Here is a 14,658-nt window from a genome sequence, read left to right as displayed (position 1 = left end):
CAAATAAAGTAAAAAACAATATATCTTATACATCAAATTCAGCACTACTGATATCTCCTCTTTTTCAATTAATATTGTTTTCTTAAATATTTTCACTGAATTATATCTTACCAAATTAGACAGTTTATCTAAAGAGGCTAATTTCATAATCTTTTCTAACTAATATAAACATGTAGGTATTTCATTGGTTTTCCACTTCTTTGCAAAAATCGGTCTCAGAAATTATTGCCTATATCTAATGCCTAACAAATCATAAAATGGTTTACATGTTCCTCCTCAGTGTTAAACCTCAATAACAACTTGTACATTTTACTAATCAAGTAATTATCTGGAGGAAATTAAAATCAGGTGGTGCTGCCCACTGAGCTCTGGACTATGTTCATTCCTGTTCTCAGTACACTAACAGCATGCCACAGTAAACCAAGGCTTAACGTGAACAAGTGTAGCTTTTCCCAGGGCTCACATGCTTTCCCCTCCTACTTTACAGCAGGGAATAGCTGATCTGCAGCTTGTACTCCGTTTCATCCAACCACCAATGCCTTTAATTGTACGGATCTTGAAAAAGTATGGATTGCTCTTAAATAAATGGGGGTGCCACAACATTTGATTGTCCTGATATATAACCTGTACTCAAGACAGGAGGCTACCATCAGGACAGAATAGGAATAATTGGCAAGGGAGTCTGGCAAGGCTACATTTTATCATTCTATCTGTTTAACATGTATGCTGAATGATTCATATGTAAAGCAGGATTAGATCTCAAGGAAGGAGATATGAAAACTGGAGGAAAGAAAATCAACAATTTAAGATACACAGATGACACAAAACTACTAGCAGAAAATAGCAAAGACTTGGACAATTCCTGAAGAAAATCAAGGAAGAAAGTACAAAGGTAGGTTTACAGTTGAACATTAGGAAAACAAAAACAATGACCACAAATGATTTACATTACTTTAAAGTTGATGATAAAGATATTGAAATAGTGAAAAATTTTCCATATCTGGAATGAGTCATTAATCTGAATGGAAAAAACAACAAAATAATCAGAAAATGACTAGAGCTAAAAAGGATAGCTAGGAAGAAACTAAATAAGATCTTAAAGGCCCCATTCCCACTGGGCACAAAAAGCGATGTATATTGCTGCGATTCTGGCTCGAATTTTTTTTTCTGAGTCCTAATCAAATCTGGTCCTTCATTCCCATTAGGAAAGGCTGCAAAATGACTTGATTTATTTTGACCCATGTTTTTGTTCCCATTGGATTTTTCCCCACCGTATTTTTAAAGCGGAGTAATTTGCTCGCTGTTTCCATTGCCCTTCCAGAACCCCTTTTAAAAAAAGCAGCTGTCAATCAAGTGCTTAGGCGATTAGATGTCACAGTACAGTGGTGCCCCGGGTTACGAAATTAATTCGTTCCGGGGCGCCGTTCGTAACCCGAAAAGCCTTCGTAAGCCGGATCGCCATAGGCGCTAATGGGGAAAAGCCGCGTTTCGTGCGAAAAAGCCGAAAAAAGCACCAAAAATTTTTTTCGTAACCCGAATAAACATTCGTAACCCGGAACAATTATTTCCTATGGGATTTTTTCGTATCCCGGAAATTTCGTAACCTGGGTATTTCGTATCCCGGGGTACCACTGTAATGTCAATTGCTTTGATGCATTTTGGCACGGGCTATTTTTGTTCCCTGTTCCCATTTGCATCTTTCAAACCTGTTTTTCTGTTTTGTTTTGTTTTTAAGCAGTCAATCAATTGCTTAGGCAGTTTTCCCCTCTGGGAAAAGGAGGAGCCTCCATCCCCCGAGTCCCTTTGCCTCCCAAGCTGTCCCGTGTCTTCCCAAAACCCCTCTGGGGAAGGGAGAAGGATCCTCCATCTCCCCAAGACCTTTTCCCTCCCAGACTGTCCTGTGTCTTCCCAAAACCCCTCTGGTGAAGGGAGAAGGATCCTCCATCTCCCCAAGTCCCTTTCTCTCCCAGGCTGTCCTATGTCTTCCCAGAACCCCTCTGGGAAAGGGAGAAGGAGCCTCCATCCCCCAAGTCCCTTTGCCTCCCCCACTGCTCCCTGGGCTGTCTGGTGGGCGATCGAGCAGGCATGTAATAATAGTTAAAAATAATAGTTTAAAAATTGTGTTCAATGGGTCTTCTCACACGTCAGTCTATGAATGTGGAACGGGGAGAGGTTGCAGGGGGCGTAATGTATTTATCACATTTGGAGGGCAATGTAGCAATTTGCTATATTTGGACACCCGACAGAGCACCTAGGCGATCGAAAGCTTAATTTTTTAAAAAAAATAAATTTGTCTACACATGTTATCGCCTTACCCTGCTTCCCACTCCACCGGGGGAAAGGCTAGGTGAAAGGGGGAATTGGTGCCGGTAATGCAGGAAAGAGAACAAAGTGGGTGACACTCCCAGGCCAGCCCCTTGAGCACTGCTCCTCCCATCCCCAAGTTCTCGAATTGGACACCCTTGTTGTGCCCATTCATTTGCCCCGAATCAGACTCAGGAGGTGCAGGAAAAACCTCCAAAAAAGTACAGTCAAATTAACCTGGGTTTTCCCTGAAAAAATCGATTACATGGGGATCAGATCCGAATTTCAATGGGAATGAAATTCCCATTGAGCGATGAGGATCAAATGCGCTCTCAAATAGGAATGATGCCCCCATAATCCGAGTCTTGATCCACTTTATAAGCCAGTGGGAATGGGGCCCTAGTGTAAAGATATGGCCGTGAAAGGCAGACAGTGAAGTCAGCAGGAAGAAAATCAACTCATTTAAAAGGTGGAGAAGATGCTGCTGGAAAAGAGTTGTACAGATACTATGGACTTATAAAAAGACAAATAAATGGGTCCAAGGGCAAATCAAGTCTGAACTCTCCCTAGAAGCCAAGATGACTAAACTGAGACTATTGTACCTTGGAGATATCATGACAAGACATACTATAAAATACAATAATGCTTGGTAAGATAGAAAGCAGTAGGAAAAGAGGAAGGCCACATTACAGGTGAATACACTCAATCACTGGAGCCACAGCTCTGGGTCTGCAAGACCTGAGCATAGCTGTTGAGGACAGAGTGATTTCAAGGTCTCTCTGATAGGACTGCCATAAGTCAAAGTCGACTTGAGGGAGTGAAAAACAACAACACCCCCAAAACAAATAAGCTCTATCCCAAATAAATAATTGTGCTGTCAGTAGTATGAAGAGAGGTACCATATGTTCTTGCTAGATTAACCCAAACAGAATCTCATTTACATCATTTAAGTGACTGCTAAGAAGCATACACACATAGAAAAAATATTAAATATATACTCTAGTGGGATGCATTCAAAAAGCATATGCAAATACCCTGATATTTTACTGATTTTTTTCTATTCTTTTCTCTTCCCCCCCCCCCTTTTTTTTTTTTTTCTGGAAAAATTATGTCAGGAATGTCAAGCTTTCAAGCTAGTTAGAACTATTTGGATTCAGACCTCATAATAATAATCAGTGTTGTTGTTGTTGTTCTTATCCTGCCTTTTTCCCCATTCAGAATTCCAGAAGGCTTTGTCATGTGCCTTTAAGTCATTTCCAACTTATAACAACCTTAAGGTCAAAGGGTTTTCTTGGCAAGTTTTGTTCGGATGAGGTTTGCCTTTGCCTTCCGCTGAGACTGATAAAGTGTGATTTCCCCAAAGTCACCCAGTGAGTTTCCACAGCTGAGGGGGGTTTGAAACCTGGTGTTCAGATTCATAGTCCAGCATTCAAACCACTACACCAAGTTCACTTTCAACAATAAAATGTTCACAGTTAAAATTCACAAAATTCAAGAGAAAATAATTAAAGACTGGCATGAACAGCCGGCTTCAAGCCAGCTTGGGGTCACAGCGTATGCACGATGCATGTCCCCAAGACACCCAGAAGCCAGCTTTATGCCGCCTGGCTGCCCACACAGCAGCTGGCTTCAGGCTGCTCCAGCAGCATGGCATTTACATGCCACACTCTGCAGGGGTGTCATAAAGCCACCACGAGGTGGGGAAAGCCGGCTTTTTTGCTGGCTCAAAAAGGAGCAGCATCTTTCCACTTCTTTTTCAGCCAGCAAAATGGCAGATTGGGGCCGTGATGTGTAGTTGCCATGGCCCCAACCCAACAGAAAGAAGGGCCTTCCGGGCAGATTTCAAAATAGGTTTGTAATGGAGAATACAGTACTTGAAATAACTGGGACCTGAGTATTAGGTCCGAAACAGACAGCCCCAAAAGTAGGGCTTCTGGCCACTTCGGGGGTAAGATATGCAAACAACATATGCCCCGACACGATCAGAAGGTCTAAGGTGGCCCGAAGCTGGCCCAAAAACGAGTGGCAAAAAGCCGCTTCTTGCTGGCGGCACATTCAGAACTGCAGCAGTGGCAGGCTTTTCAACTGCAGCATCTGTTCACGATGGTCCTGGGCTGAGGGAGCCCTGGTGGCACAGTGGTTAAATGCCAGTACTGCAGCTACTCACTTACAAGCCACAAGGTTGTGAGTTCAATCCCAGCCCGGGGCTCCAGGGTTGACTCAGCCTGGCATCCTTCCAAGATCACTGGGAACCCATTTCACACACACACACACACACACCTCCTGCCGTGAGGCACAAGGAGTGAGGTATCAGGCTGTGCTTGTTTTAGGGCCTTTCTAAGAAGTATTAGTGTATTGACCCGTATACATGTTAACCCAGGATTTTAGGGTCAATTTTGGGGCATAAATTTCTTGACGTATAGCTGTATATATACAGTAAATAAATAACAGTAGAAACTATCAACATTAGTGAAAATATTATTTGGACTTCACTAGTCCACCATAGTAACAAGCTGTCACAAAGCAGTCATATTTCCATTTCTTAAAAAGTGAGAAAGGGAAACCTACAACAGGGATTACAATGATGTGAGATACTGTACATCTTACAGAAATGTCTACGTTTTAGACATAATGTGAGGGGAGGGGAGTAAACATCTTAAATATTTTATTCATCATTCTGACAGAATGTATTCTATAACCCATTTTTATCAGGGGGAGGAAGGCTTCAGCAGGGGAAAAAAATCAAGGAAAACTTAATTTTTTTCTGTGTTTTTTCATTTTTTCCTCAGACCTTCACATCTTTATGCTCCTGGAGATCAAAATCACCTGGGGAGGGGAGAAAAACATTGGTCTAGGAAGACTGGAAGGCTCAGGACCACAAAAACAGCCTTGGGACGTTCCATATGCTCCAAGGCCACACTTTGCCCCATCCTGCCCTAAACTAAAGCAACATCCTCAATATAAACGCTTGCAGCTAAGTAATAGGGGGTAATATCACATTACCACTGTCTCTGTCATTCTCTATCCATATAAGCTCATATTTGGTCTTGAAGATGATATGCTTCACTGATCCTCAACTGCAGACATAACCTTCTGCAAGGCTGACTGAACAAATACCTCTACATTTGAGCGCATTTTTATACATTGATTCTCATACCATCATCTTTGACCTACCTTGTTCTGAGATTCCCCCAATGCATTGAGCTAACTTGTTTTAAGATTCACCCAATGCATTAGTTAATTAAACTTGCTTTAAACTTCCTAGCTCACCAAATCAGTAGATTTTGTATATCATATCTGCATGTACATTACATCTATAGGTTCACTATATATGATATGAAATATACAGTCGTCCCTTGCTATCCATGGGAGGAACCGCACCCATTGAAAAAGCCAGGGCTTGCCATCCGCATAAGATCAGATCCATGGATGGCAAGCCTGCAGCTGACGTGGGCGCACTGTAATGTCTTGTAGTCCCTTGTTAATTATAATTAGAGTTGTTGTAGTTGTTGTTGTTGGCAAGATTCCCCTCCCTAAACTTCTTGTTTGCTTAATTATTTATTTATGAATGCTGTCTTTCTCCTGGAATGGGATCCATGCAGGCTCACAAATTGCATAGTTTGAATCCATGGCAGTTGATGCAGAATCATAGTGCTAAAACTGTGTAGTATGAAAGGGCCTTTAGAGACAACAGCAGAGTTTCACAAAGCCAGTTACTGCAAAGGAGAAAGCAAGATCAAAAATTCCCTTGACCTGTTTAAAATTAAAGATGAAAAGAACATTTGTGATTTTTCTTCTTTTTAGCACCCTGTTTAGACCTTTTTATTTTAAAAAAATTGGGAAAAATCTGTCAAAAATAAAAAGAAGTGAAGTGTATAGAAAACAGTATTTTGTGCATGATATACTGTGGGAAAAGATGGTGTTTAAAACAAGCCATATATTTTGTGGCAATAACACTTTCATTTTAAAAAAAAGTGTGCAAAACCTCTGGTAAATTAGCCTAGCAGAGAGAAAACATTTGATTTGTTTCCATTCTTGGGTGTAAGACCGAAGTTAAAGGTAAAGGTTTTCCCTTACCATTAATGTCTAGTTGCAACTGAGTGTAGGGGGTAGTGCTCATCTCTGTTAGTAAGCTAAAGAGCCACTGTTGTCTGAAGACACCTCAGGTGGTCATGAGGCCAACAGGACTGCACCTATTGCTGTTACTTTCCCACTGAAGAGGTATCTATTAATCTACTTGCATTTTTCATGCTTTCAAACTGCTAGGCTGGCAGAAGTTGAAACTGGTGATGGGAGCTCACTCTGTCCTGCGGTGCTTGGGCCTCGAACTGCCAATCTTTCACTCTTACAATGTTCAGAATTGGCGTCTTAACCACTAAACCACCATAAGTATTTATATTTAATCCCACAGTCATATTTACGTGGGAGACCCTAAATGTGTTAGTGTGTATATTTCATTTTTATATCTATGTGCCTGCACACGCACACACACGGACATAGACATACAGAGTTTACTCTTCACACTGCAGTAGGTTGTGTGTGTCAGTCATTACTTCTGGTTGAAATAACTGACGAGGGGGTCAGTCCACCTGAAAATTGCTCTCCAAAGATCTAAATGAAGCAGATGGGCATTGATGGTGTTTTCAAGGAAATTAATCAACCTGGACCAGCAGCGATGCCAGAAGCTTCATAGGCCCAATCTAGACTAATGAATTCTGAGCTCTCTGTCTTAATAGCTCCTGACAAGACTAATTTACTCATGTAAGTGATTAGAAAGGGAATTATCTCTTTAATTGTTGCTTAACACTTCTCTAGGTATCACGTGGAGAAAGGGGAAGGCAGATAAATTCAATCCAGAAAGAAAAGGGGGAAATATTGAAGAAGGAAGAGAAGGTGTGGAGGAAGAAAACAGATGTATTAGTACAAATGAATTAAAGGAGATGAGGACAGGATAAAGGTTTGAAGGGACACAAGTTGAGCTTATTCTGCATTGCATTTATAAAAGCAATACTTGTTGGTGTATGCCTTCTAATCATTTCTTACTTATGACAACCCCAAAAGTGAACCTATCATAAGGTTTTCTTTGGTACAATTTGTTCAAAGGAGGTTGTCATTGCCTTCTTCTGAGGCTGAGTTCCATGGCCGAGTTCAAACCCTAGTCTCCAGACTCCAAGTCCAACACTCAATCCACTATGCAACATTGGTTCTCAAAGCAATATTGATCAAGGGCAAATCGGTACTTCACAAAATCTTACCTTCCCTCCCATATATATACAATGGTTAACTGTTCTTTGCCATCCTGATTAGCTGCTGGACCATTGTTGGTTTGGAAAAATAACCATTTCCCCCAGTAAGCATGTCGTGATCATACAACAAAATAAAATTTAATTTAAAAAAGACACAACTGAGGGGCAAACATTGCAAATGAAGATTGCGGGCAGCAATTCCTCAATGGCTATTGCCTTCACTCAGCCTTAAGCAACATCCTTACACAGCCAGATTTGACTAGCTATATCATATCATTATATCACAAAGAGGTTGTCTAAGAAAAAATGTATACCAAAATTGTACCTGACTGTAGACTGTTATCATCATCTGGATACAAGTAATTGGGATATGTGAATATTAGTTGGGATAGCAAGTCTTCTTCCCTCTCCCCAATGGGAGAAAAATAGCAAATAATAATAATAATAATACCCACAATACCCTGATGTCCAAAGAAGAGAACATTCACATTATACAATCTGACAAAATGCTATTGAAATACATAATGTTCCATTGCCAGTACCACCCAGTAGTTCTTTTATTGGTGCTCATTAATTGGCAGACACAGTAGTTATCAGGAAGGAAACCTGAGAATGAATCAGTCCACAAGCCTTATTAGCACACCTCCAAACCATCTCTTTATTTAGTAGATATCAGCCCTTCACAAGTTGATGTTCTCTTAACCACATTAAATAGTGAACATGTTTTAACGGATTTAAAGAGGGATTTTAAAAGGTTGGGTGGAATGCTATTTTGATTGCCCTCTTAACTTTCTAAAGCCTGCCTGGTCCTCTCAGTATGTACATATGTACAGCATTTGATTACTGGCCACAGCGAGAAACACTGCATTTGAAGTAAAATTAAAGTTGTGTCTTTAATCACACATTCAAGTGAGAACATGCATGTGTTAATGAAATGTGAAATACCTTTCTCAGTGGTGGTGACAAGCAGAAAGAAAAATTGTGTGTGTGCTGAAAAAGCAGAAAACATGGATGAGGGTTAGTTGAGAGCATAAATGAAACTGAAGTGGAGCAAGGGTTGCCTAGAAGGTAAGAGGCAGATTACGGTAAAAGTACAAATGAGAATATAGGTCGCCACAATTAGTCTTCCAAGTACTGTACTATCTTGTTTCTGGATATGAAAAGAAGAAAAAAATTCTTCAGGAAGTTATAAAGGGTATAAGGGGAAAATGGCCCTTCAGATGTTATTGAACTCCAACTCCCAACAGCCATAGTCAGTAAAGATAATGATAAGGAAAGGTGGGAGTTTAACAATATCTGAAGGAAGACATGATTCCTACACTTGAACATATGCCTCATGTTCAACTGTGCTTGATTAACAAATAATAAGGCATAGCACACAGAACTACAGTCTCCATGTTTTTACTTTTCACCTGATTAAGGAAGAATATCCCCAAACATTACAATCCCTGCATTGTTTGTTTAACTTTACTTGAATAGATAGTTATATGAAATTAGAAATTCAACACCAGAAATCCAGCCTCTTGAACATAACACATTCTTTTAAAAAGAATCTTGTTGAAGTGTTCCATTATGTACAGTTCTCCAAGAACTGAGCACTACCGGGGCAGCATTATGCAGTTTTCTGGCATATCACATTTTCAAAACATACAAACAGAGGCGAATAGCATACAATGTATTTCCACAATGCAATGCAAAAAACCCCCAGTACCCAGCACATTCCAAGAGAGAATAGCCTGTACCTATCAGAGCAGGGACTCCTAACCATGTCCCAAACATCTTGCAACACAAATTAGATCTCATCAATAGACACTAATAGCAGTGGTGTCACTAGGGTTAGTGTCAGGCAGTGCAGCGTCACATCCCTCCCACATCAATGGCCATCCGCTGCCTGGCAACCCCCAGAAAGGGGGGAGCATCCAGGCAAGTGAGGCAGCAAATGGGAGGGGAGGGCTTCCCTGCTGCTGGGTAGCAGGAAGGCTGGCAGGGGCCTGTGTGTGTCCACCACTCTCGCCTTCTTCTTTGCTGCCTTAACTCTCTCGGTGAAGGGAGGCTGGCAAAGACGTGCAACCACCACCTGTGCTGCCTTTCGCAGTGCCATGGCTCCTTTGATAGAGAGAGTGAGGGCAGCAGGGAAGCCAGCAGAGATGTGCACCCACCACTGCATAGCAGAAGCACTGCACACACAAACAAACACACACACACATATATATACACACACACAGAGGGCCAGACCAGGAGTAACCCTCCTCTGGTGTCACCCCGTGTGGACCTCAAACACCCCCACTGCCAAGTGACACCACTGATCAAAAGCAAACTTAGGTTACAAACAAGCAAATAATAGATATACAGGCATTCTTCCAGCTGTATTTAAATAGGGTGGGGAAAGAAAAGTTTACAGGCCACATGCAAATCCTCAAACCCTCAAACTGAAAAAAACAAATCCCATTATCCTAAAAATATAGAAGGCAATTTTGGAAGATAGGAGGGAGGAACTGGCCATTTTAGACCGAAGAGAGGGTTCTGACTTCAAGATCACTTCCAGTTGCGAAAAGGGCCCCTCTCTGGCCTAAAATGGTCCAGGGAGGGGCAAATCAGCATGGAAATTTATCTCTAAAACATTTTTGGATGTTGAGGTTATCCAAGGAAATGGGGGGAGGATGCAACCTCCCAATCCCTGAGAGTTGTCTGCCCCATGGAATAAAGGGTAATTCATATAGTTTCAAGTATGTTAAAGATTTGATTGGAGGGAACCGAAAATTACTGGAATTATAGAAATCTGCTGCTAACAATCAGATCCATGTTTATATTTTCACAGACAGATCCTTTAAATATCTTTTAAAAAAAAAAAAACCTGACCAGCTTTCCCTAGAGATAAATGAATTGACAATAGTGTTCTGTAAAGACCTTCTCGAGGACAGGAGCCAATAATAAGAGTCAGAACTGTAATAATGTAGTTATTAGATGGGACCTGGATAGCAGCCCTTCATGGTTAGACCCTTTTTGTTTATGAACATGTAGGGCCTTATGATCCATGCAGTGCACATGTTTTATGAGATGAGAGTCTGGAAAGAGGTTGAACAAACCCCAATCGATATCTGTATTTACTAAAACTGATCACTGACAAAAGTAAATAAATAAAAGCTAAATCTGTCATTCAAACCTTGAAATATTTTGCCAAGGTCACAAGTCAGCCTCCACACACACACACACACACATCCACACACTTTCCCTGTTCTCAGCCAACTCACTAGTAGCTAAGGAGATGTGGAGGATGCATACATGTGTGTCATATTTTAGGGTAAGATAAAGGAAACAGGCCTGAAACAGATGGGCCAAATAATACAGTTTCTGGCCATGTTTGGGGCATAGTGTTTAGATGATGTATACCCCAAATGTGGCCAGAAGCCATGCTGAGGCAGCCTCTTCTTGAAAGAACTGGGCCAAAAAAAGAGCAGACAAGATCCGCTCCTTCTGCTGGCCCAGTTCTGGACCACAGTTGCAGCCCTGATTGAGGTCAGGCATGTGTGGTTGCCACAGGCCTAACGCAAATGGCATAAGAGCAGCTGCACACTGCTCTTTCTGGGCCATCTGTTTCTGTCCAGAGTTTTATATTTTTCATATCTTTTTAAAAAAATTCATATTTTAAAATTTACAGTACCTTTCTTAGCTCAGCAAGACCCCCTCCCTTCACCTTGGTGGGTTTTTTTAAATGAAAGAAAGTGGCAAAATATTGTTTTTGTGAGTTTTATGAACAGCCCAAACCAGAACAGACTTAAATCTGCAAGTGTAGCTGAGGACTAGTCCTCTGTTATAAAAGTCTGTCTTTATACTCAGATGATATTAGAGCCTGGTAAATGCTGAGTGCGTGAGGATGGCATCAGTCTCACTGTTGCACTTCAAGTTTGGAAAGTTTCTTATTCTGAGCATCCAAAATACAAAAATCTACAGAGGCCTTGTGTTTTTGGATCCAAAAGTGGAATCCAAAATGGGAGGGGGGGTGGAGAAAATTCTGTAGAAATGTGAATGTACATATATATGGCCCCTTTGGATCCAGTACTGGGACACCCCACCCATGAATATAAAAAACCCCAGCAATGATTGCTTCCTGTATTATTTAATGGTGTCAGTGTGAATGCACATTCTTCAGAGTGTCCATGTTAATTTTGCTGCAATTTAATATTAAGGCACATACTGTAATGATCCATCTACAATCAAATTTATGAATCTGAAGCCCAAGAGTTCAAAGGGGCAACTGTATTGCTAATTTTATCATACTGTAGGAGGTTATCACAAATAAAGTAAAACGCCACAGGAAAGAAATACAATGGACCATAGTTTTGTAATTAAGTTCAGGGATCCAATAACTGAACCAGAAACCAAGCTTCGAAACCCACTGAAGCAATAATCCAGTTTGAGACTGCTTTAATTTTCCTGGGGAATCCTGGGAACTACAGTTTTTGTGAAACATTTAGCCTTCTCTGGCTCAGTGTTATGGAACCCTGGAAATTGTAGTTTATTGTAGCATCAGAGCTCTCTGACAGAGAAGGCTTTATTTCTGCAGTGTGGTTTGGACCCAAGAGTAGAAGAATGTACCATACACCTAACCCACCAAGGAGCAAAGGAACAGAATGAAAACAACCTGATTCCCCAAGTCAACCCCAAGAATAGGAATAACTAGACAGACCATTGCTACTCCATTTTGCTAGAAAATAATCACCAAAATGTGATTAAATGCACCCAAATATTCTGGTATTAGAACTTTAAAATGCACATAGTCACATTCTTACTACATCCAGTTTAATTTTTCTTTAATCATCTCTTAAATATTCAGTTGAAGAGGCTGTTACTTTCACATTACCAGTCTTCTGAAAATAGGGATGGTAACCATATTCAAAAATATTCAAAAGTGGCCAGAAAATATGTTTCTTTGTGTTCCAGGAAATCCGGACAAGGAGACACCTGATTGACAAGAATCTTCACAGTTTATCCTGCATAAAATCTGAGCATAATTTTTTGTGCAGTAAACATCATTTCTGCTAGGAAAAATCATTTTCTGTGGGAAAATATATATTTCTCTGTGCAGAAATACTATTTCCTATACAGGAAGCACTAAGCACTTAGTCTATGCAAACTTTGCATGTGGGTATTTTGCATATAAAAGAGCTTTTTTTTTTTGTCCACATAAAATAATATTTCTAGCCAGAAAATATTTCCTGAGCTGAAATGCTGTGGTGAAGACTTACCCAACTCTGAGACACTCTGAGTCCCAGTTTTGGGGTGAAAGGGGATACAAATGAATATAATACTGATGATGACAACAACAACGATGATGATGATGAGAAAAATATGCACATGGGATGCATCTACACTGCAGTTTGACACCACTTTAAGTGATGTAGCTCCATCCTATGGAATCCTGCAATTTGTAGTTTTACAAAGTCTTTCGCCTTCTCTGGAAAAGAGTGCTGGTGCCTCACAAACTACAAATGCCAGGGTTGTGGAGGATGGAGCCATGGCAGTTAAAGTGGCACCAAACTGCATTATTTATACTGTGTAAATGCACCCACAGTTTTAGGTGGAGCAACAGTATTATCCCTCTCTCTGTGTATATGTGCCTTCAAATCACCTGAATATCATAGGATTTGCTTAGGCAAGGAATACTCACAGGTGATTTTGTCAGTTCCCTCTTCTAAAATATAGCCTAAAGCACTTGATACTCGCTGAAAGTATCCCATCTGACTACTAACCAGAACTGACCTTGTTTAGTTTCCAAGATCAGATGAGATCTGTTGCCTTTCGGGTATCTAGGCCATAGGAAACAATATTTTATTTGAAGAAAAGAAAATTCAGAAATATTATATCCATTGTAGACAGTGCTGTTTCTTGTGTAGAAAATGTTTGCTGTGCAAAAATACCACATGTGAATTTTGTGCAGAATAAATATTTAACTGTGCAGTTTTTAAAGATCATCTCACAGTGGGAAGAAAATTGCTAAATGACTTCTTGCATCCTTTGAGAATGAAATTACTAAAGAATTGTGGCCCTATCTAAAACTAACATTTTAATGGTTTAAAAGGCAGCCCCTTTAAAACTGACATAGGGGTGAAACAGACTGGCACCATACGCCAGCTTGGGGGGCGGCGTGAGAGCGTGTCATTTAGACAGTGCATGCCCTGACAATGCCCCCAAGCCAGTGTCACACCACCCACCTGCCCACATGGTGGGCAGCATTGTGATGCACTGGCGGCACGGCATTTAGATGATGCACACTGTAGGAGCCCTGAAAAGACGCGGCAGTGGTGAAAAAGCCAGCTTTTTGCCAGCTCAAAAAGAAGTGGCTTTCTGCCACTTCTTTTTGGGCCAGCAAATAGCCAATTGGTGCCACAGTGTGCAATTGCTGTGGCCCTGATCCGGAGTTCAAAGGGGCAGTGTCAAGCCACCCCTTCAGGGCCATCTGTTTCAGCCCATAGTGTCTTGCCTTTCTGATTTGCTCCCACCTACAAAGACAGATGGATTGAAAAATGATATTTTATTAATTCAGCATGATGCTTAATGCACTTACCCACTGGTGTATCTTCATTGATCAACAGATAGGTGTCAAAGAAATAATTTATGAAATATGGCAATCGATTGCTCAGACCTGGAAGAATTAGAAAAAACAAATACATTATTTTTAATTGGAAAATCATGGCGAGAGGATAGAATACATACCAGTCTAACAGCAGAACTTAGCACTTTACATTTCTATATTGCTTCATAGAGAACTAAGCACTCTAAGCAGTTTACAATGCATAAGACAATTGCCCCTAATAAGCTGGGTACTCATTTTACCAACCTACGAAAGGATGGAAACCTTGAGCCCTGGGATCAAACTCACAACATTGTGGCTGCAATAAAGCATTAAACTACTGCACCACCAGGGCTCCTAATGTAGTCTAAGGCTACATCCACATCACATGAAGTTCCTTTTCTAGGAATAAGCTGCTCCCAGTCTTTCTATAGAACAAAATAGCTGAAATTGCAACAGTTAGAAACAGAAATCTTTGCATGCCCCCCTCCAAAAAAACCCCTAGAATGAGCTGACTTAGTGAAAGCATTTATTCCT

General features: G+C 40.8%; 1 protein-coding gene across 1 annotated transcript in view; it reads right to left on the bottom strand.

Annotated features, from left to right (window-relative positions):
* The window catches only part of LOC149318775 (cadherin-23-like), a 582,387-nt gene that overhangs the window by 506,463 nt on the left and 61,266 nt on the right, over positions 1-14,658 (bottom strand). Inside the window, exon 3 of the mRNA XM_089510444.1 lies at positions 14,116-14,193. Coding sequence (XP_089366570.1) covers positions 14,116-14,193 — 78 coding nt within the window. The remainder of the gene's footprint in view (positions 1-14,115; positions 14,194-14,658) is intronic.

The sequence above is a fragment of the Sceloporus occidentalis genome, unplaced genomic scaffold (assembly GCF_023333645.1).
Source record: "Sceloporus occidentalis isolate IW3139 unplaced genomic scaffold, rSceOcc1.0.p SCAF_2, whole genome shotgun sequence".
NCBI lineage: Eukaryota > Metazoa > Chordata > Lepidosauria > Squamata > Phrynosomatidae > Sceloporus > Sceloporus occidentalis.
The sequence above is the reverse complement of the archived record's forward strand: the minus strand, read 5'-3'. Positions and strand labels throughout refer to the sequence as shown.